This window comes from Peromyscus eremicus, chromosome 2 (genome assembly GCF_949786415.1).
Source record: "Peromyscus eremicus chromosome 2, PerEre_H2_v1, whole genome shotgun sequence".
NCBI classification, from domain to species: domain Eukaryota; kingdom Metazoa; phylum Chordata; class Mammalia; order Rodentia; family Cricetidae; genus Peromyscus; species Peromyscus eremicus.
The window spans coordinates 42,706,573-42,732,580 of record NC_081417.1 but is presented as its reverse complement, the minus strand read 5'-3'; the positions used below and the strand labels follow the sequence as shown (position 1 = coordinate 42,732,580).

The 26,008-nt window shown below is 41.4% G+C and overlaps 1 protein-coding gene and 1 long non-coding RNA gene across 4 annotated transcripts; one reads left to right on the top strand and one right to left on the bottom strand.

Annotated features, from left to right (window-relative positions):
• Window positions 1-362: 362 nt before the first annotated feature.
• Ttpa (alpha tocopherol transfer protein) lies at window positions 363-21,724 on the bottom strand. Of its 2 annotated transcripts, XM_059254049.1 has the most exons (5): window positions 21,476-21,724; window positions 15,284-15,437; window positions 6,906-7,099; window positions 4,069-4,179; window positions 363-590 (listed from the first exon to the last, which is right to left on the bottom strand). In XM_059254049.1, exons 1-5 carry the CDS (start codon window positions 21,677-21,679, stop codon window positions 417-419), a joined length of 837 nt encoding a protein of 278 aa, XP_059110032.1. In that variant the 5' UTR covers window positions 21,680-21,724; the 3' UTR covers window positions 363-416. The 2 variants fall into 2 exon arrangements, with proteins under 2 accessions (XP_059110032.1, XP_059110033.1); XM_059254050.1 differs by lacking the exons at window positions 4,069-4,179; window positions 6,906-7,099.
• A 972-nt stretch (window positions 21,725-22,696) lies between these two features.
• LOC131904610 (uncharacterized) lies at window positions 22,697-24,307 on the top strand. Of its 2 annotated transcripts, XR_009377775.1 has the most exons (3): window positions 22,698-22,855; window positions 23,390-23,625; window positions 24,006-24,307. It is a non-coding gene; the product is annotated as an uncharacterized LOC131904610 (long non-coding RNA). The 2 variants fall into 2 exon arrangements; XR_009377774.1 differs by lacking the exon at window positions 24,006-24,307 and having other exon boundaries at window positions 22,697-22,855; window positions 23,390-23,725.
• The last annotated feature ends 1,701 nt before the right edge of the window (window positions 24,308-26,008 follow it).

Below are 26,008 nucleotides of genomic sequence, written 5' to 3'. Positions count from 1 at the left end.
CAATCTGAATTATAATCTAACATCAACCTCAACTGAGCACTAATATTGTTTCACCATCAGTTGATATGCACAGTATTTCTTTGCAGTGGACTCGTCATCAATCTAGTATTAAACAATGTGATTATAAAATTTTGTTTAAAATGAATTCCCAAACCGTACCAAGATACACTGGAACAGGTACTTTAGATGTATCTATGTTTTCTCTTCACATGTAAACAGGAATCTCTTCTAACATTAATTAATTCAACAGGAACAGAGCATTGTAAAAGTTAAAACATTCCCCAGATATCCATGTTGCATGTTTAAAGATTAGATAAGCATAAATTCAATTTGAAGGTTTGCTCTTGAATTTAGTAACCAAATAGGATCCCATCCTTAGATTTTTAATGACGAAGTCATGCACAGGAAATAATTTCTCATTGGGTGGCCTCAGAAATGCTGCTGAGATAGTCTTCAGACTTCATTATAAAATTTGTCCACTCCTGACAAATATCCTCCAGGGAGAACTCGTCACCACCATATTCCAGAGGAAGAATGTCTGGGAAGTGCTGAAGTAGGCTTGGTTTGTAATTGTTCCCATGCAGATGAATCTGAAATAGCCACAGTGTTTTAGAAGGTGTTGGCTTTGACTTCACCATGCTAGAAGCATTTCCAGTGGAAAAACAAACCCTACAAAGTATGATATACCAAGGCTAGCAAGTACATATATATACTGCACCCTTTGTTCTTCTATTCTCCAATCTAGGAATGGTACTTATATTTAGATGGTGCTGATGTGAATGATAATTTTATTGTTCTCTTTGATTTTGCATTTGTATATTTACAAAAGGATGATAAAATTTACTACCTGATATTAATTCATAGTAAATAGAAGCATATAGCTGTACCCATAATTAGGCTCACGAGGAGTAATTTATATGGTTACAGTCAATGGATGCAATACCGTCAAGAAATTATAACAGTTGTGAGCCCTAAATTTTCTTTTCAAATTTTAAAAAGTGACTGTAGATTGCCAATAAAGGCAAGATAAAGCAAGCCACAGAAAGCAAAAGTAGATCTTGCTAAAGAAGAAAAGCAAAAATACCTTTCCCATAGCTAGGGGTGTAGAAGGACATGACACCCACATGCTTACAGATAATACTAGAGAGAACAGAGTTGTTAAACACATAGGCTTTTTTCTTCAATGGACAAAATTGACATCTGTTCACCAAGAAGGCTGGAATGGACATTGTTTGATAACTTGATGATCTTTTGCCATCACTCCAATCCCCCAGACTCGTGAGGATTGTTTCTCTGTCAATATAACACATTCTTATGAAAAAGGCCCCATGGACTTTGCAAAAGATGCTTGTTTTTTGCTGTTATGCTTATTACAAACCCTTCCTCCCTAGACCCTTATCCTTCTCAGTCAATAGAACCCATCCTTGTAGAAGAGGTCACTAGTGCTTTCCAAAAGAGATGTACTTTGCAAAAAAGTTTCAATATAGCCCTGCCTTAAGCTTTGTTGTGACAATTGTCAGGAGGAAACTTTTTTCCCCCAAGTTTTACTGTGTTTAACTATGGAAAAGATAAACCACTTGGGGTCAGACTCCAGTTGATCCAGCCTGGCTAACTAACGTCATGCTGAACCGAGTTTCATTCTTGCCTCTCTGCGGATCATTTCCCAGCAGAGCTGGCAGGGACACTCACATAGAGGAAGATGTTCATCAGTGCTTTCAGCAGCCATTTGATAAGAACCTATATGTGCTAGCACATGAGGGTTGGGAATGGAGAGATGGCTCAGTGAACCTTAGTTCCCAGCACCCACACTGGGCAGTCTTAACTCCAGCTCCATGGATCTGCCCTCTCTGGCCACCTTGGATATTTCATACACACACACACATACACACACACACACACACACACACACACACACACACACACACACACACTTAAAAAAATCTTTTTAAAGGAAAAAGAAATGAATGATAAGTATCCATACTTAAGAACCTCAAATCCCAACCATTAACTTTTTTCGACTACCTAAGATGCTATCAGTTAGCTGAGAAGACATTCTATCTTCTCAGGAAAAAAGAACTATTGAAGTATATATTGCTGTCGAGAAGCTGAGAAGGAAGAGTGCCTGAGTTTGGCTTCCCATTTCGGCTAGTCTGCTGTGAGTTAACTTTCACCAAGCTGCCTCACTTAACAGCTCAGTTTCTAAAGTTTTTGTCTTTTTGGTTCATATTCTCCCTTTTCATTAGACTCAGTTATTCTCAGTTTTGTTCTTAATTGTTCAGAATATAACCCAAAATAGATATGCTTATTTTTAGAACTTTAAGAGTTAATCAGATGATATCTGGTATTACTAAGTAACACTAAAAGGAAAACAAAGTGGCCTGTATAAAACACTAAAATGCAAAGTCGCCAGAAGTGGCCGGCTTCACTAGAGCTGACAATTTAGGGATGATTTTTCTTAAAGACAGAAAGAAATTGGCCTGGAGAGATAAGATGGCTTGATGCTCTTCCAGAGACCAGAGTTCAGTTCCCAGCACCTGTATCAGGTGGTTCCCAACCACATGTAACTCCAGCTCCAAGAGATCTGACACTCTTCTGGCCTCCAGGACACCTGCACTCACAGCACATCCCTCCACACGGACATACCCATAACTAAAATATAAAACAAATCTTTTTTTTTTAAGACAGAAATACCCATTGACAGTCACAAATAACAATAAAAATACTAGAAAGAAGGAGAGGGACTTGTTGGGAAGAAGTAGTCCAATGGCAGTGGAGGAACCTGAGAAAAGGGTAAGGGGTGGCAGAGGAGCAAAATACATTAGATACATGCTTGAAATTGTCAAAAAATAAGGAAATCCATTTAAGGAAAATAAAGGGAAAGAAATACCAACTGGATTGCCTAATCTGTGAAGAATCTCTCTAGGGTCATAATGTTCTGACCAAGTATAAGATGTTATGCTTTCTGAAGATGGAAGAATAGTTTCTGGACTTCTAAGTATCTCATTATAATGAATGCCATCACTACTGTTATTTTTTAGGTTCGAATCACGAAGTTCTTCCAAAACCACTTGTAGCAGGCAAATGGTGCACACCTGTGCATTCCCCAGCTTCTCAGAAAGCTGAGGTGGGAGGGTCACTTGAACCTAGAAAGGAGAGTCCACCTGGACAACTTAACAACACCCTGAACGAAAGCTGTAAGGATGTTCCTCCACAGGCTAGTGCAGGAAAGCAGCTGCTGTTCTGGAGGGCAAAATATTTGAAACCTTTCAAAAATTACGAACAACAAATTTGAATTCCAAAATTCTGCATGAAATGAAGCTCAGCAGGACAGGTTTGTGAAAGTCAACTCCTTTGCTTCAGCTACAAGATGTTAAATCATATACCCCAGGCATGAAAGGTTTCAGTTACATGTGTTTCATAGGTAAGATAGTATGTATTCTTATCTGTACAAACAACACATCCACATAACTTGGAAGTCAAAACAAGATTAAAAACAGAGATTTTGCTACTAACTCTGCCTTCACTCACCGTCCCTGGATCATTTGGGAATCATCCATATTTCTGTTTATCCTGACAAAACACATTTTTGTGCAAACATAGTGTTTTCATGGAAAAGGCAGCAAAACCACCAACATGGATCTGCATGGTGTGCATCTCACCTTAAAACACACCCTGCAGGCTTGTGTGAGTTTATCATAGCTCCTTCCACCAGCCCCTCACGATGGATGCTCGATTGTCTTAATCTTTTTCCGTATCTACGCTTTTGTTGGTACACAGCTATAGCTTGTCATAACTATTACCACACTGCCCTCTACAGGGAATGCGTTTTACACTCCAGTGATACACGCATGTCCGTTTCCCCAGGGTCTCACAGCCAGTAATGTTAGGTTTTTTTAAGTAAATTTTAATTTATAAGATTAGTTGTCATGTTTGATAAGTATTTGCAATATTGGTCCAGTGGTTTATGGCCAAGGGACAGGGGAATATAGTTAAAAAAAAACTGTCCTTAAATAGGAAGAGGTAAGAATGTTCTCAGGAGATACAATCACTTGAATATATTTTACTCACCCGGCCCTTAATCTTTTCAGTCAGAAATGGTTTAATCATGGAAAAGACAGCATGGAAAATGACTGGCTCATTTATCAAATGGATGCCACGAACTTTCAATGGAAAGGAATCCTTTTGAAAGTAAAGGAAAAAAAAAACCTTAATAACACAACATAAACACTGCAGTTACATTCGTAAAGACAAGTCTCTTCTGGGAACACATTATAAGTTTATGGTAGGGGTCTGGAAGATGACTCATTGGGTAAAGTGCTTGCTATACAAGCATGGAGACCTGAATTTGGACCACAAGCAACCATGTAAACAGCTGGCATGGCTGTGCCTGTCCCAGTGCAGAAGAGCAGAGGAAGCAGATCCCTACTCTAACCAGCCTAGCAGAAATGATGAGGTGTAGGTTGATTATAAGACCCTGTCTCAAAAAAAAAGTGGAGAGAAATAGAAAACATTAACCTCTGTCCTCTATGTATGTATGGGTGAGTGTGCGTGCATGCACACACACACACACACACACACACACACACACACACACACACACACCACATTTACAGCAGACTCTAAAGTGTAACACCATTTTCAAAATGGTTTATTCCATCAATATGAAAGCCTGGTTTATCTATCACTGCCAGTGGACTCAAAAAAGATCTGCAGGAAGTTTTTTCCTAATAGCTTAGACCAAATACGTTAACAGCCATGCATACACTTTCACCAGAAAATCCACTCCCTGCTCACACATAAAGCTTCTCCTAAGGAAACAATGGCAATTTAGGGAATTTTTAATTTAGTATTTTTACCAAAATTATTTTTAGAGGAAAAAAAATCAAACATCCATGAAAATTGAAAGAATATAACAATAAGCACACACTTTTTAAATTTTGACTTTGGGATATATCTTTAGTAACAAAGTCACACACTACTTAAAAAGCTTAAAAGGTTAATAACCTGAAAGAAAAATAAACTCATAAATAGTTTTCTTATCCAAAAGTTTAGTCATTACTGTTAATGCAGACTTTTTCCTCTTTTATGAAGACTATCTTCCCCTTCTTGCCATTTTGAAATGTATTATTAATTGGGGTTTCCCCACATTCTATATATAATTTTATTTAAACTTAATTGGCAATATGTCCTCTAAGCATCTTGCATTCTGTTCTGTCTCATTGTTGTAATATGATTTGTGGTGAGCATTGTGAGTTTTAGCATTGTTGAGATGGTCCAACAAATGGATATGTCATCGTTTAAGTGATCACTTTCCTATCTCTGGGCAAGTAAGTTGTATCTAATTTTCCTCTATTGGAAGTCATGCTGCAGGCACTGTCTGTGTACAGGAAGAGAGGTGACTGTAGAAAGCTTTTACATCAGCAGATCTGGACTAGGATCCTTAGGTCACTGCTGATTTGAAGTGGTCATTGTCTGCCATCACCCGGGATGGCCATTAAGTAGAAAAGCATTTGGAAGACTTAGGAATCTAGAGCATAGTAAACTATTATTGCTACAACATACAAAGCCCTTACTATAACATGACTATTTGTTAACTGGGTCCCGGAAGTAGAATTACTAGGTTAAAGATAATGGCTTTTAAAAAAGACTTTGGGGGCCATGCAAACATTAGGACTTGGGTTTGATCCCCAAATTCTTGAGGTAGGGGGAGCTGAGCATGTTGGCATATGCTTATAATCCTAGCACTGAGGTGGTGGAGAAGAGCCCCTGGGTTCATTGGCAGCCAGCCTAGCCTAATCAGTGAAGGCCAATGACAGACTGTGTCTCAAAATAGGGTAAATGGCACCTGAGGAATGACACCTAAGGTTGTCCACTGGCTTCCTTATATACATTCACCCATGCACAGGTACACACACAAGAACACAGGTATATACATAAAGACTTGATTTCTGAAGAAAGGCATATCAATTTATAGCTAACAAGACATGTGAGATCTTACTGTATCATTGTTATATTGTTTTGTAGCAGGCTTTATTGACTGTAAGCCCCCAAACCATGACATGGAGAATTATTATTAATTATGAATGCTCAGCCTTAGCTTAGGCTTGTTTCTAGTTAGCTTTTTTTTAACTTAAATTAACCCATTTCTATTAATCTATGTGCTAGCCCAAGACTCGTTTACCTCATCTGTGTACTGTCTATCCTGCTTTCCTGCTTCCTCTGTGTCTGGCTGGCTGGGCCCCAGCTGGATGGCTCCCCTTTTCTCTTTGCCCACCAGTCCCACCTATCCCTCCTCTGCCTAGCTATTGATCGTTAATCTTTTTATTGAACCAACCAGGTTCCTTAGGCAGGTAAGGTGAAACAGCAGCACAGCTTTATGTAGTTAAACAAATTCATCATAAACAAAAGCAACACACCTTTACATAATTAAACAATTATTCTGCAACACAAACAAATGCAACACATCTTTACATAGTAAAAAAAATTCTATTCCATAACAACTTTTTAGTCAACTTTTGTTGTTACTGTTTTTTATGACATCAGATCTCATGTAGCCCAGGCTGGCCTTCTGATCCTCCTGCTTGTACCAGCCAAATGCTGGAATTTCAGATGTGTTCCACCATGCCTGGCTTGAGCCAACTTTTTAATTTAGGAAGAAAACTTAAATGACAAAAATAAAACAAAATCACTTTTATATTATAATGTATACATTCTGTATTTACTTAGTTTGAATGTATTTTTGAAGTTTGTTACATTTTTAATAAATTAATTATATCTACTGCTAACATTGTTTAAATATATATCTATCATTTCTAATATTTAAGTTTCTAAAACTGTACAAACACAATTAAACACTATTATATATTTAACACCTGACTGTTAGATATATATATATATATACTCACCGTAAGTACAGCAGCAATCTTTTTGGCTACAGATGGGGTAATCTGGAAAGCGTGCGAAATCTGCCAGCCTTCCAGGTCAAATATGGCCTTGACTCCATTCCGCTGAGTTTCCACCTCCTGTACAATGAGCTCTGATGTGATCAGACTTACACGAAATACATCATAGGCTGTAAAAACTTTCGGGTCCCAGGATGCTACAATAAATAAATAAAGACATTCCATCTTAGTATTGGGTGAAGAATCAGAAAGATTCTTTAAGGGAACAAATTAATTTAAGACCCAAAGGATGTGTAGAAATAAAATCATGAACAAGGGATCATGAGTTAAGTAATAGATTGAATCGAAGTGCAAATATTTGCCTGCTTCTCCATGCTTCCTTAAATTTCTGGAAATGAATAGATTTTAAGAGCACCAACTAAGAATGAATGCAGATCAAATTGGACTGATAAATGAAGTCACATCATCACCTCAAGAGAGGGCCGTGCCTAGGAATGGACACGTTTACTGCCCCGACAGTGCTTCAAACTCAGAAATACAAGTGTGAGCCTGGGTTGCCATCAGCAGCAAGGATTATAGCAACTGGATGGATCTGAACTAGACCCACATGCTCATGTGCTGCAGGTGTGGTTACTAGTGCATCAGCGTTCAGAGGTCCTCCTGTCTGGAGGGAACTAGCTAATGAGGGCTCTAAGCTCCTCAGTGGACTAAGGCATCTATGGATTCATAACTTAGTGGATTGGGGGGGTGGCACTGAGAACTCTGGAAATAGGGCCTGGTTGGAGGAAGTAGGTCATTAGGTGTGAGCACTTGAAGAGGATCTTTTGTCTCTTCTTCTCACTTGTTGACTCCTGGACACCATAATCCCGTCAGGTTCCCTCCATCATGTTCTCCCTGTTGCAGTACTCTGCACCCACACAAGCCCACAGTAATTAAGCCAGCCAATGATGGGTTTAAACCTCTAGAACCAGTCTTTCCTCCTCTCCCATTGTTTTCCTCAGGAACCCTGTCACAATGATGGACAGATGACTAACACACCAACCAAAGAGGTTTCTACGGGAAAAGCCTGTGGAGCAGATAGACAAACTGGCTATCTGCCAGATCTCAGAGACCAGCACAGAGCAGTCACGTCCCTACAGGCTTGAGCAGGAAGCTGGCCTTGGAAAGGCAACTATACACACCCAGAGAAAACAAAGAGTACCTACGGTGAGAGGAGGTACTGATACTCTTGTCCACACAGCCTGTTCCTCCCTACCGTTCTTCAGACAGATCATGGAAAGCGGAAATGATAGTAGTAATGGTCAGGCAAGGAGGTAGTGTTTAAAAATGATCAAGATTTATTAAAACTTGTCATATGGATACACATACAAGAAGACAGGAACCAAACCCCATATACAAAGCAGTGAAAATCAAGGGAACAATTAAGAGAGAAAACTGAATTAGAAGAAGCAATCGTTTCAACAGACATAAGAGAGGACACTGGGAGCTATATGTAAAAATAGATAGGGCCAGGGGGATGGTTCAGTGGGTATAGGCTTTTGCCACCAAGCCTGACTGCCTAGCTCAGTACCAGGAACCATCATGGTAGAAGGGAAGATTTGACCCCTGAAAGCCTTCTGACCTCACCCATGATGTGACACCCATGCACCCACCTACATACCCACACAAACATAAACACAGTAAATAAATAAACAAGCAAACAAATAATTAAATAAATGTTTTGGAGAGGGTGATTACTGGTGGTAAGACCATATTGCTGAAGACACCACACACTTTGATCATCAAGGGACTTAGAAAAAATCAAGCAGGTACTAACCTGGAAGCCTCCTGACTGCTAGCTATCTTTCATAGTGCTGAAAGTTGCTATGTTGTAGGCTGCTGGAGGATCAAAGTCATCAACAGTCTTATCCATCTGTGAACTTGGAGAACTATCGTAATACCAGATCTAGCAAGATATGCCCACTGTTGCAACAGTGGTCTAACCATTATGCAAGCAACAAACTGCTTCCTGATTGTGTGTGAGGCCTGCCACACGCCTGCTATTGTAAATCTGGTCACAAGACTACAGATAGGAAGTCACAGGCCCTATGGGGGACCTACGGCTGCTATTATGCTAAATGGTCCTGATACCAAACTGCGTTCTAAATACTTACCTTTATACTCATAGATTAGTGCAGCTCTCTGCCCTCATTGGAAACATTTCTTTTTGCAGTGGATGGTGGTTAACACAGAAACTTACAGACTGTCAAAGTTGAAAGAAAAAGTGACTGTAGAGTAGAGACCTCAGCCATAAATGGGACATCTGTCACACACACACACACACACACACACACACACACACACACACACCACATACCACACACACACGCACACCACACACACCACATACACCACACACACACACACCACACCACACACACACACACACACACACACCACACACCACACACCACACACACACACCACACACACACCACACACACCACATACACCACACACACACACACACACACACACCACATACCACACACACACGCACACCACACACACCACATACACCACACACACCACACACACACACACCACACCACACACACCACACACACACACACCACACCACACACACACACACACACACACACACCACACACCACACACCACACACCACACACACACACCACACACACACCACACACACCACATACACCACACACACCACACACACCACACACACTACACACACACACACACACACACATACCACATGTCAGGGAACATGGCAGAAGACCTAGTGGAAAGATTGTAAGAACTAGAGGTGAGGAGGACTGCTGGGAAACACTGTCTTCTGGATGGGACAATGGTGATGAAAGCACCCCTGACCTCATAGCAGCAGGGGTTGCCTGCACAAGAGCAAGCCAGTGAACATTCCAGCATGGATGGAGGAAGGCTCTGAGTCCCATCCTGGCTGAGAAGCTATTGTCAGTGGATCCTGCTGGGAGAGAGAAAGGCACTTGTCTTCAGGGACATGGTCCCTGTTCAGTTGTCCACGTGCCACTGTATACTCATTTGCATATGGACAGCACTGATTGGACTTAGTGGGTTATTTGAAAAGGACAGGAATTTGGAAAGGGGATGTGGCGGGGGGGAGCGGTGTTTGAGAGGAATTGGACAGGGTAGATATGATCAAAATATATATACATGTATGAAATTCTAAAAGAATAAATAAAATACTTTATTTTTAAAAGAATAATTATTTTTAAAAAGACTCAGTTGAAATCTTAGAAATAAAAATTAACTCAACTCAAAAACACCAGTTGAGATGGAAGCAGATGTAGAGATCCACAGCCAAGCACTGGACAAGCTCCCAGAGTCCAATTGAAGAGAGGGAGGAGGGATTGGAGAAGCCAGGGGAGTCAAGATCACGATGGGGGAACCCACAGAGACAGCTGACCTGAACTCGTGGGAGTTCATGGACTCTGGACCAACAGTTAGAGAGCCTGCATGGTCCTAGACCCTCTGCATGTGGGTGACAGATTTGTAGCATGGTCTGTTTGTGGGGCTTCTAGCAATGAGATCAGGACCTGTCCCTGGTGCTTGAGCTGGCTTTTGGGAACCTGTTCCCAATGCTGGGATGCTTTGCCTAGCCTTGATGCAGGGGAAGAAGCTTGGTCCTGCCTCAACTTGATGTGCCATGCTTTGTTGTTGTCCATGGGAGGCCTGCCCCTTTCTGAAGGAAGGAGGAGTGGATGGGGGAAGGGTGGACAGGAGTTGGGGAGAGGGAAGAGAACGAGAAGGGGGGGAGAAACTGTGCTTGGTATGTAAAAGAAATGAAAAGATTTAATTAAAAAAATCAGTTGATGGGTTAAGTGGCAAAAGAGAGCCAGCCAGCAACTGAATAATGATTTAAAAAGGCAAGTTGAGCAATTTTTCCCCAAACTCACATAAAAGAACAAGATTTTGTATTAACACAAAATTGAGACCAATGCAGCTGAATCTGTAAATTTCAAAACCCAAATAATAAGATACCTGTAAGCCAGAAATAAAAAGCAGGAAACAAGAAAGGAACAGTTATGGTAGAGAAAGTTTTCCATAGTTGAAAACAATACATAAGGCTTCAGACTGGAGGCCACTGAGTACTTAAAGGGTATGTGAAAAAGAAAAATATCTCAGGTCAGGTGTGGTGGTGCACACCTGTAATCCCAGCACTTCAAGGTAGAAGCCGGAGAATCCAGAGTTCAAGGTCATCTTCAGCTATACACTGAGTTCAATGCCGGCTTCGGCTCTGTGAGAGCCTGTCAAAAGGAGGGAAAAAGGGAGGAAGAGAGGGAAGAAGAAGAATAAAAAGAAAACAATTAATAGAAACTGGAAAAGCTCAGAATCAAAGATCCTTGTAGGCTTCCAGGTTAATTTGGATATGCTATTTATTGAGGTAGTGTTTGGGGGTGGAAAGATCATATATACACATCCCATAATGGTGACCGAAAGACTGCCAACTGGATGCAAGTAGAACAGGGAACTAATTGTATTGATCTGAATCCCCAAAGAATAAAACATGGTAAAGACACAATTCTGGTAGTTATCGGTGCTTAAATGACACCTATAGTAGGGACTGTCTAGCACAGACAGTTTTCCTTGTTATAGGTGAGAGAGACAAAGATACATATGAGAAACTGATGGGCTGGAGACATGGCTCAACAGTCAGGACTGTCCTGTTCTTGCAAAGGACATGACTTTCATGCCTAGCACCCATGTGGTTCACAAGCAGCTCACAACTTCCTGTAACTCAGCTCCAAAGGATCCCATACTGTCTCTGGCCTCTGTGGACATCTTCATTCATATGCACATACTCCTTTACAGAGACACACAAATGCATATAATTTTTTAATATTTAAAAATAAGATAAGTAAGAAATGAAGACTGAGGCCAGTGTCCTGAGGAATTTCAGAACTTTAAGGCTGATGAAAACAGGTGGTTTCTGTGGTAGAAATGAAGAATACCAGTCTGGTTGAAGGAAAAACTCCTGGAGTGCATGGCAATAGAGACACAGAATAGTGTAGTTCACAAGAGAGAAGGAAAATAGGACTTGGCTTGTTTATCAGATTTACTGGAAAGAGGATTGCTCGCCACGGTTGCCTACAGTTATTCCAGTAGATGCAGAAGTGAAACCAGACCAGGGGCAGATGAGAATCTTGAGAAGTATGGTTGGTGAACTACAGGAACCAGGAGTCTGGCTGAGAACAGAAAAGGTGAGAGCAGAAGGGGCAGGTGGAGGCTGGAGTGGGACTAAGGAGCAGTTTTTGTTTTCAGAGGCTGAAGCTTAACAGTTCTAAATGCTAGCTGGTATTATAAAGCCAAGAGGAAAAAGACAAAGGTCCAGAAAGGGAAAAAGTGGCCATGGGAATTCTCTTTGATTTACAGCAACTCAAATTCTTGGTAAGAATATGGGAATTATTCATTCAGCTCAAAAATATGACACTTCTTCAGCTGAATACGACAATGATGAAATGCAAGCTGAACAAAGGAAATTTGCGGATTATAAAAGCTTCTGAGCCAACTAACCTGCCAGACCTGTTCCTCCCTGTATTCACTTTCTGTGAGTAGAAAATAAAAGTTCATTTTCTCATTCCAGTAGCTTCAGTTCAAACTTGCAATAGTTATGTGCAGGCTAGCAGCTACTGTATAACAGGATCATTACAGAAGGTTCTATTGCACAGTACTGGCTAAGTAAACTCCATAAAGAAAGAAATGAGAAATTAGAATTTTAATTTCTTTCCTAGATCCACCTACCATTTATTATTCATTGTGTGTCAGCTAATGTTCTTGACATATGTGGGCATGTGCTATGTAAAACAAGACACAATTCTCATAGCAACTCTGTGTTAACAGGTTTTTACTGTGTGCATTTTACAGATTTCAATAAAGTCAACATGCCCCATAGCTTCAACTCATAATAACTCAACTATGGTTAAATATTCATTGCCAAAATTTGCTTTTGCTGCTGTAGTATAGTAGTTGCTCTCCAAGGCCTCAAATTATGTCCTCTGTCATGGGGCTGATAAAGGTCCAAATAGACTGAAGAGCTCTGCATTCTCTCTCTGCTTTTACTGTACAGACAAGGTACAGAGGGGAGGTGGCGGCAGTGGGCTTCGTGGAAAAAGTCAGCTACTCCATTAATTCAAGTAAATTGAGAAAGTCTATAAAATCTTATTTTATTTATAAAATACTTCTAAGTTTCTTCCTTTTGTTCTAGAATAACATAGCACACAGGAGGCTTGCAGCATACGTTTCTTTTCTGACCTTCCTTAATCCTATGCATCTTTGAGTTTAAATATCTTTGAGGTAAACAACACATCTTTGTGTGTGTGTGTGTGTGTGTGTGTGTGTGTGTGTGTGTGTGTAACATGCACATGTGACTATACATGGAGGTAAACGTTGGATGTCTTTATCATTCTCCTCATTTTTTGAGCCTCGAGCTCACTGATTCAGCTAGGCTTATGGTGCAGCAAGCCCCAGGCATCTACCTGTCTCCATCACTAGGGTTACAGACAAGCACTGGGGCATGCACTGGCTTTTTACATGGATTTGGGGGATCTGAACTCAGGTCCTTATGCTTACATAGCAAGTTTTTTACCATCTGAGCTGACGTCCCAGTTCCTAAATAATACACTTTTAAATTCCTATACTCCCAGAGGCCCAGGCTATACAAAAGATCTGTTAGAGTGTGCTATTAAGGCATTTGTGATTTAAAAAAAAAAACACATTGGCTTTGTCACTATTAAAAGGTTGCTTTCACCTATTTTGTCTCAGTTAGTTAGAAAAACAAAACAAACAACAAATGCCCACCCAGGCACTCCAAAGCCCATACACTTAAAAGGAGGGTGGGGAGGATAAAATAAAACATCTGGATGTTTCAGTTTTATGCTCCTGGAACACAGTTGTCACAGAAAATATAAGCACCACTTAAAAGTGAATCTCAGATAAATTGGGTACAAGATTTAGCGTAAGTATGTCTCAGGCATACCAAAATCTAATTTGTGGTTTATCTGAAATTTAAATTCTACTGGTAACTCTAAGTTTTTATAATATATTCATTTTTTGATAATTCAAACATATATGCTGGCCAGCCCATCCCTAAGGAGCTTCCTTTGACATGGATGGAGCCACAAAAGAACAGAAAAGCCACTACTCTGTGCTCTGTGGGTGATATAAAACCTGGGGCAAGAAATACAGACTCCAGTCATACTTACTCATGTAATACTTTCAAGAGTTAAAAAAACAGCATCTTGCCATCGACAAAGCAACAAGCAATTGAGATAAGGGCAGAGGTCTTACATAGAGATAAGTAGTGAACACTGATATATGTACATTTAAAATCTTTAAAGAAGAAACTAGCTGGGCATGGTGGTATCTGCCTGTGATCTCACTAAGTAGTAAGAGGCTGAGAGAGGATGATTGCGTGGGTCCAGAAGTTCGAAGCCACCTGACCTCAAAGTTCAAAGTCAGCATGGTCAGTATTTTGAGACTCTATTGAAAGAGACAGACAAACAGACAAAGACAGAGATAGATATTTGTAAATATAATTCAAAGACATTCTGTTCCTGAAATGTTGGTTAACTGTGTTCTTTCAAATGGACTATGAGACAGTGTGGGGAGAGTGAGATTCTCTTCTCTAACCTGGAAGTTTTAACCACACAGAACTAAAGATGTAACAGATATTACAGGCCTCCAGTTATGGATCTGAAAATTTATTTGGTCTCCTCCAATGTCATATGCTAGAATTCTACCTCCAAGTTCATGGTACTACTCTGCATGCACCCCTCCGACACATACACACACACACACACACACACACACACACACACACACACACACACACACACACAAAGAGCCTGCCATGGTCAGAGGATAATTTTAGGGAGTCAGGTCTTTCCTTTCATTATGGGTTCTAAAATTCGAACTCAGGCCATCAGACTTTTGTAGCAAGTACTTTTATCTGCTGAGCCATCTTAATAATGTAGTTCACGGTATTAGGAAGTAGATTGGAGAATAAGGGTAGGGTCCTCATGAATGGGATTAGTGCCATTTTAAGAAGTCCCAAGGACTACTGTACTTCTTATACTATGTAAGGGCAGGGTGAGATCTCTGTGTACCAGAAAACAGACCCTCATCAGAACAAAATCACTGGTGCTTTCATATTGTATTTCACAGCCTCAAGCACTAAGAACAAAATTTCAATTTTTCTAGGCCACCAGTCTATGGGACTGTACTATAGTAGCCTAATGAAATAAGACATTGACCAAAAGAATCACCAGAACACCTAGTCATGAAAGGGAGAGGTAAAATCAAAACAGGAAGGAGAAGCAGAGCTGCAGATGACTCACCAATTCTGTAAATAAGAACCCTGCTGCCGGTGGGATCCCTGGACCTCAACACTCCATGGTAGCCAGCCTTCAAAAGTCCAATGATACTTCTAGGGTGTAGATCTGCACTTAATTCTGGACATTCTGCTCGCCATTTATAATAGTTTTTCAGTAACTGAAAAAAAAAAACAAAATTAAATATGGCCATAAATGATGCACATGGTAAACATTTTTAAAACAGCTGAAAGGCTTGATGTTGTGTGTGAACCTTGTCATCTATCATATCAGAATCTGGAAGAGTTTTTTAGTTATAAAAGACAAAGTTCCTTTCATTAAGGATTTGAGATCACAAGAGTTGGCCTTGAACTCAAGACTCAGTCATTTTTAGTTGCCGTCCATAATAGTCTCCTGAAATAGTCACCAATGAGTCTAGACCTTCTGATGTATACCTTCCAGAAAGAGGTGGAATTGGCTTTGGAGCTAAGCTGTACTTATACCCTGATTTGATGAATAGTGTAGTAGTGGAAATGACACTATGTTAGACCTGAAAAGTCTGGTGCCTTCTGAGTTTACTTTTAGGGATAGAGGCATATATAAGATTACTGGATGGTAACAGTCCACATGGAGAGAAGCCTGGGAGATAGAGAGGCCATCCTAAATAGTATACCTTCAGTCAGGTTCCCACTGGATATCATGAGGAGCCAAAATGCATCATCGCACTGAGCCTTGGTCAAGCACAGAACACAGGCAACTGTGGAGTCATGCTGTATGTCAAAAACCTTAAGGGAGATTTCCTACTTAGCAACAGATAACTGAAACACTACCCCTAGTACTTTTAGAACAAGGAATAAAAGTCAATCAGATGAATTAGAAGTAAAGAAACTATATAACTAAAAATTAGATCTTGGAAAAATATAGTTTAAAGGAATCCCATTGCTCCCCCCCATAGAAGCACCACCATAATTGGCTTGTCAACAAAAAGTTATTATCATTTAATTTTCTTTGTGATTTTTGGCATTGTAGTATTTCCTAAATTGACATTGTACTTGTTTAATGCTTAAAGGGTGCTATTAGCCACTTCGAACCTCAGTTAGGTGAAAGGCATTTTGTGGAAACACTAGAAAGATACCTATGGGAACCTTGTCCTTCACTGAGTTGGAGTCTTAATCTGGGGAAACTTCATCAAAGGAATTTCGTATTTGAAATCCATTATCATGAGCATAATAATTGTAGTCACAAAGCAGTAATAATCCAAAGGAGACCCTACAAATAGCTTCCACAGAGGGAGAACTCTGAGCTGAGGAGGAAGTCGCTGGCTGGGACTGAGCTGGAGAAGAGCCAGTTGGACCATGAGAAAAGCGTCACCATGGAGTCCTCTAGGACAGAGCCTCTGTGGTCCTCCCTTCTCTCTTTTTCCTCCCTCTCCCTATTCTCATGCTGTCATCTTCTCTTTCTGTCTGTCTCTCTCATCTCTGCATCGAATAAAGTCCCTTTCGCTTAAAAGAGAGAGACTTACTAAAAGTCAAACGCAGCAAAGTAAGAAAGAGGAAAGTCAGACAATTTGCCCGGTCACTAATGGGTGACCTAAATAGCCATTTCCAAAGGCAGCAAGAACAAGAGGCACATTGTAGCTCTGATACATTCATTCTGTCCAATACTATGAATCTCCCTTCCTCCTCTTGTCCTAGGTGGCATCAGAATCGGTGTCAATAGCATTTTATGATGCTCACTTACTTTTCAACAGTTTCCTCAGACAAAAGTAAACCTTTAAATCCTTATTTGGTGTAAATGTTGAAAGCAGCATCTTGGTGACTACATACAATAATGGTTTTATTGTCCTGGGAATATCAAAGTGTATCTCGCTATAGAGGATCCTTGAGCTTATGGAGGCAGTGCATTCAGCACGTATCTGTAGAATGTGGGCTCTCGGGAGATGAAAACATGTTCAATGAAAGAATGGGTCAATCACGAACCCATCAGCTCTGCCCACACTTGAAAAGAATCATTTCTGTAAGTATGAACAATTACTATCATGTGTCTTGACACTTAGATCTCCCAATGGCTCAAAATCCAAATCTTTGGTCATTTATTCCATACTGATAAACAAATTCACAAGTACAGTTTACATAAATGTTAATAAAAAAATAAATTGCCACTAAGCAATTCTCAAGACAAACACAAGTCCAGAGCAACCGCAACAAAAAACCAGCTACAAATGAATATTTTTTATTATTATTACTGAAAGCTATCTATTTCAGTCAAATTGGAAGTGTCTATTTAAAATGTTCTATTAGGGTAGGTTCCCTCTTACACTTTCCCACCTGTTTTCAAACCATGACACACACACACAAAAAAAAAAGAAAGAAAGAAAAGAAAAAACATATTTGTGCCACTATTATGAAGTACAATACCATCTTCTCAGTGTTGCCTTCTAGGTAACTACCATTATCCCATTATATAGGTAATGAAGCCTTGAGAAATTACGTTTATCCACTAAACAGAATGAAGATTGAAATTTATATATGGTATGATAAATTTCACAAAAAGAAGCTACAGTTTGATGGAAATTGTCAGGAAGAAGAAGAATTTTAAAAGCTTCAAAGTCTTGGCATAAATCATAAAGATGATTAAAGTACTGAGCACACTGTATATGTTTTGGGTCATTTTGTTGCTAATAGTATAATAACATAGATGGCACCAGTTACAAAGAGATGAAGTTTATCTTGGCTCACAGTTCTGGCCCAAGGTCTAGTGGACCACTGATGCTGTTAGCCTTCTTGCTGGTAGAGTCCTCAGAAAACACCAGGCATTATATGGCAAGACTCAGGGAGTGTATATATAGCATGATCTCTCTTGCTAAAAACTATCAGTATTCTATCATGAATGCTCCACACTGACCAACTCTTTCCAGAAAAGCCCACTCTAAACACTGTAGTTGAATTATATTTCTGCCCTCTTCATACTTCACCATAGGAATTAAACCTCTATATGAGTTTTGAGGGAACCAACCATATCCAAACCATCACAGCTTAAGACAGAAATGTAAGGAACTAGAAAGTTTACTTGTCAAACAGGTGGAGGCTATTTTCATGCTACCTGTTCTGAGCTGAAGGAGCCAGTCCCATCTTCCAGCAGCACAGGCTTTCCTAGCTTCAACCAAGTTCAAAGCCATGTGCCACAGCTTAACAGTTATGTGATACTGATGAGTTACTCTAGTGTGCCACAGCTTAACCATTATGTGATACTGATGAGTTACTCTAGTGTGCCACAGCTTAACAGTTATGTGAGTACTGGTGTGTTACTCTAGTGTGCCACAGCTTAACAGCTATGTGAGTACCTGAGGAGTTACTCTACTGTGCCACAGTTTAACAGTGAGTTCTGAGGAGTTACTCTAGATCTCAATTTCTTGAAAAATGAAAAAATAGACAATATAAACAGTTCAGCAAAATGCCTGTCGTTCTATAAACATGTTGGCTATTAAGACTAGAAAATACAATTTATCATAACTTCAAAAACCAGAAATGAGAAATTCCATTATAACTGAGGGAATTTTAGAAGTTTCTTCCTACAAAATGTTAGGGTTTATATACCATGAGTAAAAGAGTTTGTACTAACTCCCACTGCAGAAGAAAATAAAAACAAAGTTGCATACATTTGCCCTTTCCTCTTTCTTTCCAGTTGGCACACAAGACAGAGGTCACAATCAGAAACTTGGGTTCTGTCCAGTGGATTCAGACACAGTCCTACTAGGCAATTCATCAAGAGTCTAGGCAATGAAAACCATTCAGCAAAAGAGGGAATACAGGAAATGTACACATTCTCGGAGAGGCTACAGACTGATTCTATATCTTTAACTGCTTACTCACGACTGTTAAAAAAGCAGCTAAGACCAACAACCCATAGACTTTGTTATTAGGTATCTCTCTGTATTTTAAGGACTCATTTAAACTACAGGAACTGCATTTTCATATTCAGTAGCTGCAAAGTACATACTAGTGTATTCCTTGATCATGGTGTTCAGAAACTTCACACCAGGCAAGCACAGGGAAAGAAGTGAAGCTGCATGGTTTTTTAATTCCTAACATCAAAATAATCTCCCTAAATTGAAATCAGCGTTAAAAAAAAACAAGCTATCCATAATCCATTTCTAAAGACATTGTTGGATAGAAGCATTTATAAAAGGGCTCGGGATGTAGCTCAGTCATAGACTACTGACCTACCATGTAGGCCCTGGGTTCAATCCCCTCTTCAAAATAGAAAAGAAAAAGAAATAAAGAAAAAGAATTTTACAGTACCCAAACAGAGGCTAGGGGCATGATTCACTAGTATAGTGAGTGTTTATCCTGCACAAAACTTGAGTTCAATTCCACAAGAGGAAAATGCTGGTCCTCTGAAAGGCAAATCACCACAGGAGTGGCAGCATTTGTCAAGATCATGAGGCTCTACAATAAGAATTAATAATAATAATAATAATAATAATAATAATAATAATAATAAATACAAACAAGGAACAGTGAAAGGGTGGAGGAAGCTCACTTCCCTGGCTCCATGGCTGCTGCTCATAAGGCAACACTTAGTCTTTTTTTTTTCTTAAGAAATTTTTTACTCATTCTACGTACCAATCACAGATCCCCCTCCTCCCTCCTTCCACCCCTCCAGCAAGACTTAGTCTTGATGATGACAAGTTAACTGGCTAGCCTACTTCTGATACACTGCTGACGTCACCAGAAAAGAAAGCACCAATGAAACCCAGGAGCAAAGAAAAACTCGTCAATCTGTTTAATCATGTCTAAACATTTCAGTTCTTTCAGAAAGGACGTGGTTAAATATCAGATAGGCTGTAAGCTAAGACAAAGACCTCATTTCTTTGATGTAGATAGATGTTTTTGAAGCAAAATAAAATAAAATAAATGAGAAACAAAGAAGATAACAGAAAAAAATAGTTTTAGATATCTAAAATATGGTTAACCTCACTTATACCAAAATTAGTGCATATTATAAAGAAAATGAAAACCTGTTTCTCATCTAGCAGGCATAAATCATATTTGGTAAAGCAGCACATGTAATATGGAGAAAAAGACACTGTTATACAGTGCTCACTTCACCAGTGTATCAAACCAAGTGAAAACTCCCTGCAATGCCATCGCAATCCTCAACGCTGAAAACAGGAGCACCATACTGGATGAAGGCATGAGCAGTGAGCATGGGGGCTAGGACCACCCAGTAACAGTCTCCACAGCCACAAAAGGGAACTGATTAGATACGTTTAATGTAATATCTCCATCTTAAGGGATAATACAGTCCAAAAAAAGTGTAAGATGTGTATGCACATGCTCACATGACATGATTCTGTACAACAAGCGGCTGAGAAAAGCCAAAAACAGACCAACAAAAACAAAAAAACAAAGGCGCCTGTTTGAGTGAACGCTGACCACAGGTGCGAAGTAGCAGGCACTCAACTACTAACGTTTGTGGTGGGATTTTATTTTTTTCCTTTTTGGAAATTCCTTTGCACGTTTTATTATTTGTTTATTGCTTATATTGCTTTTGCCATACTCAGCGCTCATCCAATAGAAATAGTTTCATAAAATTCGGAGATGTTGGAATTCCGCATCCTAGTATCCCTTGGAGAAAGGTCTCGGTCATGGTCAGGTCCTCCTGCTGACCGCTGACCGCTTACTCGGTGCCAAGCACAGGGCTGAGCACATCTTGTTCTAGCAGTTACAGGTTAATGTGCAATTCTCGAAACTACTGTCATGTCCTCACAGTTACTGAACAGATAAGGGCTCTGACCCCAAGGTACAAATTCAAGGTCGCATCTCTTTGGCCCCAAGACCCCTTCTCAGTGTCCCGTGAATACCTGAAACACAAAAAGAATCGCCCGTTCCGCCCTGGATCCCAAACACTCCAAACTACCTGACAGTAGTGGCATTTAGCTCTATTAACATAGACATTTTCAAGATGCATTCAGAAGTCCATTTTGTCCTTCTCTGACCGCGCTTGGAGTTACCTACTCAGGTGTGTAGGGGCTGAACTCCCACGTTTCCACTTCCTCTAATCCCCAGGACCAAAGTAGTTCAAGGGAAGGTCCAGACCGCCGGGACCACAGCCACCGCGGGGAAGGGGAGCGGGGGACACACCCGGGGGTCTGGGCGCACCTGCAGCCACATCGCCACGCTCAGCGCGTGTGGATCCTGCCCGGTGCACACTTACCCGCCAGGCCAGATCCAGATCGAAATCCCGGGCGCGCAGGAAGCGCAGCAAGAAGGCATCTGTGAGCGAGTGCGGGGTCTGTGGGATGCCCGCCTCCTCCGCTCGGCGCCTCAACTCCGTCAAGCCCGGCTGAACCAGCGGCGAGTGGTCGGGCAGCGCGTTGAGCTGTGGCCCGGCCACTGGCCCCGAACGCATCTCTGCCATGCCCGCCGCGCCACCGCCGCTGCCAGGGCGGCGGGGAAAAGCGTGGGCCCAGCGCCACCCTCCGCCCCCACCCCCACCCCCACCCCCGCCGTGGCCGCCGCCCCACGCACACTCACCCGGGCAGCCCCGGACTCTCCGCGCCCCTCCGGTGCAAGGGCCACGGCAACCCTCTTAAAGGAACCCACGTGGTGCCCGTGGGTACTGATCACGTCCTGAGGGCTTTCTAGCGGTAGCTGGAGCCAGTCCCAGTTAAGGAAAGTCAAGAATGCGAAGTCAAAAAGTTACTTGGAGTGTTTATGAGTCGGCTGCCAGAGGACCTTTCCCACTCTTTCCCCTTTGTCCCTCCCGCCCCTGCTCCTTTTTCATGAAGCTTTAAAGAGCCTTTAAACAGCTATTTAATAGCTGGTGGCAGAAACTCTAGGCGTGTCCCCCCCCGCCCCGCCCCCACTACTCCTTCCTTAAGGCTGAGCTCAGGCCATCTCCAGTACTTTAACTAGTTTCCAAACTGCAATTCTAGGAAGCCACCTTGGCAGTCTGACTGCTCCCCCCCCCCCGCCACGCTCCCCCCCCCCGCCCCCCCGCGAGCGCTCCTTGCTTCTGTCCAGAAAAATGCTTCCCAGATCTTGGCATCCAGCTCTGTTAGAGTCATATACAAATAAAAGGGGAGGTGATGGACGCGGGCACTTTTTAAACATAATAAATGTATGTGTTTAGACTTCACCACGAAACCCTTAAGTGATGGGATCAGAAGGATCGCTGGTGAAGAAGATAAAGATATGACCCAGATATCCGAAGACGCATGAAAGTACTTTTTCTTTCATTTCCATGCGTTGACATTGTCCTAGAATTGAACTGCCACCTAGACAGAGGAGAATCCATGAAACGAATTCCCCTTGAACGTGCAGCACATGCTCACAGAATGCTGGTCTCACGAGTGAAATCAGACCCTCGCCTTTAAGGAACTCAGAAGGGGGCAAGAATGTCTGATGTTTCGGTCATTGTGGCGTGGTTCTTACGTGGCACCCTCTGAACAAAACAAAACTCTTGCCTTGGAAAGGTTTTCATTTTTGCGTGGGTTGGAGGTAAAAACAACAGAGAAAAGTCGTTAAACATGGTGTAAGAGAACATGATACAACAGGAAACAGGCCAAGCTGGCGGAGATTCCGCAATGATATGGTGTGAACTGAGTCTGGAAGAGAGCTGGCCTAGGGATGTTTGGGGTTAGGGGGCTGAAAACTTTGACTTCTACTTTGAGGGAGGAAATGGAACAGTGTTAAATAATCAGAATCCAATCCGCAATCTGTTAAGTCTCAAACCTGGGACTAACCTCTGAGGTGCCTATTTAACATATCAAAGCGGACCTGGCCACCAGGTTCTCCCAGCATCCCTCAGTCCCTACTTGAACTCCCCAGCCAAGGGGCTAGGCTCCCCTTCTCTAAAGGCTCTTCCCTATATAATTCAGACGTTTTTGGTTACCTGCTCTTTTTTTTTTCCTTTTTTTTCTTCACCTTTCGCCCTTTTGACCGCTGCTCCTGGTTCCCCTCTTCCCCTCCCCCATGGCTCAGGTTCACGTCCACTAGATGCCTCTGCCTCTAGTCATGCCCTCCCCTTTATCTTATCTACAATAAGATTAAGTTTCTCCTCCGCCAAACCTAAGAGCAGTCCCATTCTTTTTTTTTTTTCTTTTTTCTTTTTTTTTTTTTCATTCAGAAACCAAAATGACTGGGGACTGGAGAGTCTAAGATGATTCTTGTGCGGAGATGGAAAAGCTCTGGGAATAAAAACGGACACATCAACATGAAAACTGTGAGAAGAGTCGGAGACAGACCTCCGGGCTACTGGAGCCCTGAGAAGGCCTTACAGGGGGGCCCTTTTCCAGACCTCTGTGGCTGCGTGGGAAGTACTCCCCAGCAAAGGAGGGAAAGGCCTGCCAGGCAGGAAGAAAGGTATCAGATGGGAACAAACTGCAAGTCTTTCTTGGAGCTCTGAGATATTAAACTGCAAGAGGAACCTGCCCTCTCCAGCAATGCCAGATGTTTGAAAATATGTTGACAAGGGTGCTGGTTACTTTCCTGCTCAACATGACACAAACTAGTGTGACCTGGGCAGTTGAGAAATTGCCTCCATCAGGCACCTGGGTAATATCTATAGAACATTTTCCCGATTAATGACTTATGTGGGAGGGCCTAGCCCATTATGGATGGTGCCACCAAGGGCAGGGAGGTGGGGGGGGGGCTAGATTTTAAAACAAAGCAAGCTGAACAAGCCACAGAATGCCTGCCAATGAGCAACTGCCTCGGTGCTCTGTTTCCGTTCCTACCTCCAGGTTCCTGCCTTGAGTTTCTGCCCTGACTTCTCCCAGTGATGCACTCATGCCTGGAAGTGTAAGATGAAAGAAACTCTTCTTAACCCATTTCCTTTTGACCATTATTCTATCACAGCGACAGAAAAGCGAATTAGAACAAGACAGACACAGCATTTTTTCTTCTCTTTAAAAAGTTGTGTTTTTTTTTTTTTTTTTTCAAAACTACTTTCTAAATGGTTCCTAGTATTAGCACCTGCATCTTGGAACTTGGATAGAAAGTTCAGTAAGAGTTCAAGCACATTGACTATCATATCCTTTTTTTTTTTTTTTTGGAAAGTTCAGTATATGTGTTTGTCATTTCCACATCTGCAAAACTCAGAAGCACAAAATTATTTCTATAAACATATAAACAGAGCTAACTTGCAACCACAGGCAGGGCAAAGGTTTCTGAATATACACCAGGAAGTGTCAGGGGAACTGTGGAGATCAACAAATAGGCTGAGGAATACTGTTAAGGGAGAGAAGAATTGGAGAAATGGTGGAGTAGATATGCACAGAAGGATTCCTACAGTAAAAATTAATTACTTGGGGGGGGATGCAAACATGCTATTTTTTTCAATAATGTATCTTGAATCTATATTAAAAACTTTTAGATTCTTATATGTTATTAAGGTTTATTGTTGTTGTTTGTTTTGGCTTTTTAAGATACAGGTCTCATTTTGTAGTCCAGGCTGACCTGAAACTTGATATCCCCCTGCCTCAGCAGCCCTTCCAACTTCTGGCATCCAAATTCTGGTATGAGCTATCAGGCCCAGCTCAAAACTTAGGAATTCTTGGCATATATTTTTCAAGTGACATTCTTCAATGTTTGCTTGAAGTATTTCTAAATGTGTTGTGCTCATAGTAAATACTGACAAGTTCAGCTTATAATAAGTTTTGGTTTTACTCAATTACTGGGCAAGCCTCAATGAAACATTTCACAATTAGGATAAGAATTTATACTGTATCAAGCTGATAATAGAAAAATAAATTTTAAAAAGTGAAAAAAAAGCTCCCAGGGGGGTGGGGGGGTGGGAGGCGGGGGGTGGGGGGTGGGGGGAGAAATACTGACAAGTTCTCAATATTCCTAGAATGCAGTCAGGCCTCTGCCACAGACATTCCAAGGAAGGTTTTGGAGCCAATGGTATATTTGTTGCGCTTCTGTAAGGGAACAGAACCAATAGAATGCACCTATCATGAGGGTACTATTAGATGGATTCAAATGGTCAAAAGTCACATAGACCCACAATGGCTGTCGATAGTTTGGAGACCTGGAGAACCAGTAGCTGCTAGTGCATGAAGCTGGAACTCTCAGAACAACAATGCTGCCCCCACCCAAGTCTGAAAGCCTGGAAGGCCCCTGGAGAGTGGCTGGTGTGAGTCTACTTTCCAAAAACAAAGAACCTAGAGTGACCACAGTAGCAATCCCCACACCTGATGAAGACATGCTGTGCTTGTACACATATGTACACTTGCTGCTCTTCAGGTTTTATTCCCATCTAGGCCTCTGGACTACTGTAGATGTAATTCTGAATGGTTTTATTAAATAAGAAACACAGAGCCAAATGTAGAGTTAAAAGCCCAAGAGGTCAGAGCAGCAGCCAAGAGCTGAGACTAAAAACCCTTTCTTACCCTTCACTGCCACTGCCGTCCTTCCCCTGAGAAAGAGACCTACTTCCCATGTATCTGTCTTTTTATTGACTTTCTGTTCTGCCTTCTCATTGGTTGTAAACCCAACCACATGACCTTCTCATCACTGCCTGTCTATACAGACCTCCAGGTCTCTATGGTTGGTATTAAGATTAAAGGCATGTGTCTCCGTGCTGGTGGTGTCCTTGAACACACAGAGATCTGCCTGTCATGTGATCGGGATTAAGGGCGTATGCTACAACTGCCAGACTTCTGCTAAATGGCTTGTTATTAGCTCTGACCCCCAGGCACTTTTATTTATTAACATACAAATAAAATCACATTTCAGCACAAAT